Source organism: Gavialis gangeticus, unplaced genomic scaffold, assembly GCF_001723915.1.
Source record: "Gavialis gangeticus isolate Ggan-Ray unplaced genomic scaffold, GavGan_comp1, whole genome shotgun sequence".
NCBI classification, from domain to species: domain Eukaryota; kingdom Metazoa; phylum Chordata; order Crocodylia; family Gavialidae; genus Gavialis; species Gavialis gangeticus.
In genome coordinates, this window is record NW_017729019.1 from 13,561,127 (window position 1) to 13,562,623 (window position 1,497).

General features: G+C 42.6%; 1 protein-coding gene across 1 annotated transcript in view; it reads left to right on the forward strand.

The window, feature by feature from the left end:
* SYCP1 (synaptonemal complex protein 1) overlaps nt 1–1,497 on the forward strand; it is a 44,232-nt gene that overhangs the window by 10,735 nt on the left and 32,000 nt on the right. The window contains exon 7 of the mRNA XM_019513761.1: nt 481–554. Within this exon, the coding sequence (XP_019369306.1) occupies nt 481–554 (74 nt within the window). The remainder of the gene's footprint in view (nt 1–480; nt 555–1,497) is intronic.

Below are 1,497 nucleotides of genomic sequence, written 5' to 3' on the forward strand. Positions count from 1 at the left end.
CCCTGTTTTTTTTTTTTTTTTTTTTTTTTTTTTTTTTTTTATGGGGAGCATATTTGTAGCCTTTCGCTTTTAGATTGAAAATAACATTTATTAGCTTATCAGTTTTGTTCTTTTTACTTCTAATTTAGTACCTGATAAAGAATGAATAGGTTCAGCACAACCCATAGTGGTACTGTTTGTTTATTGTGATTTCTATCTGATTTATACCTGCCTAAGATTTGGTTTGTTAATGGCTTATCTGCACTGTTAAGCGCCCAGTTTTGCATTAGTTCTTGACATAGAGTTCTCATTTACTTCCCATTTGATGGAATACTGGAGTCATTTTGTGAAGAAAACTAAAAAAAGTCATGCCTTATAACTTCAAACATAACTTCAGTAATGAATCGATATTGAAAAAGTCATAAAACCTACATTTATTTAAAAATTAAATTGATTTCTGTATATTTTAGTTTAAATATTAAATTAATTTTTTTTCTGAAGTAAAGGAAGAGGCGGAAAAAGTAGAGAAGCTTGAAAACAAATACAAAATGGAAATACATATCAAGGAAAAGCAGGTGTGTATTATTATTGTAAATTTAAATGTATACCATTTTATTTGGGGTGATCTTTTGCAATGTCACACTCTGATGTAAGAATTTTGAACTCGGTAATTTGAGGAAATGAAAAACAAAATATTTATTTAAACATGATGAAAATGTTTATTGAGAGTGATCTTTAAATGTGTTAGTTTGCATTGTTTGGATCAAAATATTAATAGGGGAACTTGGTACGGTAGGGTTAGGATTAGAAAGAATCCTAGAGACTCTTCCCAAGGATACCAAGTAGGCCTGTGGGAAGCAACTAGTATTTGCTACGGATGTGGATTTGGACGATTCGGGGGACAGCGATTCGATTCGGTGATTCGAATCACTGTCCCGATTCAATTCGTCCAGATCACCCAGGCCCATCCCCTGCCCGCCCCAGCTCTCAGCACTTTGAAGAAAAAAAAAAAGCCCCAACTCAACACGTGCTGCTGGGTGGGGGGCGATCCCTGCTGCCTCCCATTGCCCCATGCTGTGTGGGGGGTACTGCATGAGCCCCCTGACCCCCTCCCATCCCAGCCATGGCCCTGGCTCTTTAAGGAAACCCCCGCCAAAACCCCAGACTCACTGGGTGCTGCCCGGCAGGGGAGGCAATTTCCACTTTCCCCTGGTGCCCCATGCCACATGGGGGGCTCTTCCATGAGCCCCCCCAAAGCCCCAAGGCCACTGCAGGAGCTGGTGAGTCCTGCGGCAGGTGGGGGGAGGTTTGGCTTGTTTTTTGGTTTTTTGTTTTTTTTTGTTTTTTTTTTAAAGGGCCAGAGCTGGGGCAGGTGGGGCAGCCATGGGGTGGGGAGGAAAAGAGAGGCTGGGGGAACGGGGGGGTGGTTGAGAGGCTCGTGACAGAGTCCCCCATGCAGCATGGGGCAGCTGTGGGCAGCGGGGATGACCTCACTTGCCCGGTGAGTCAGGGCTTTTT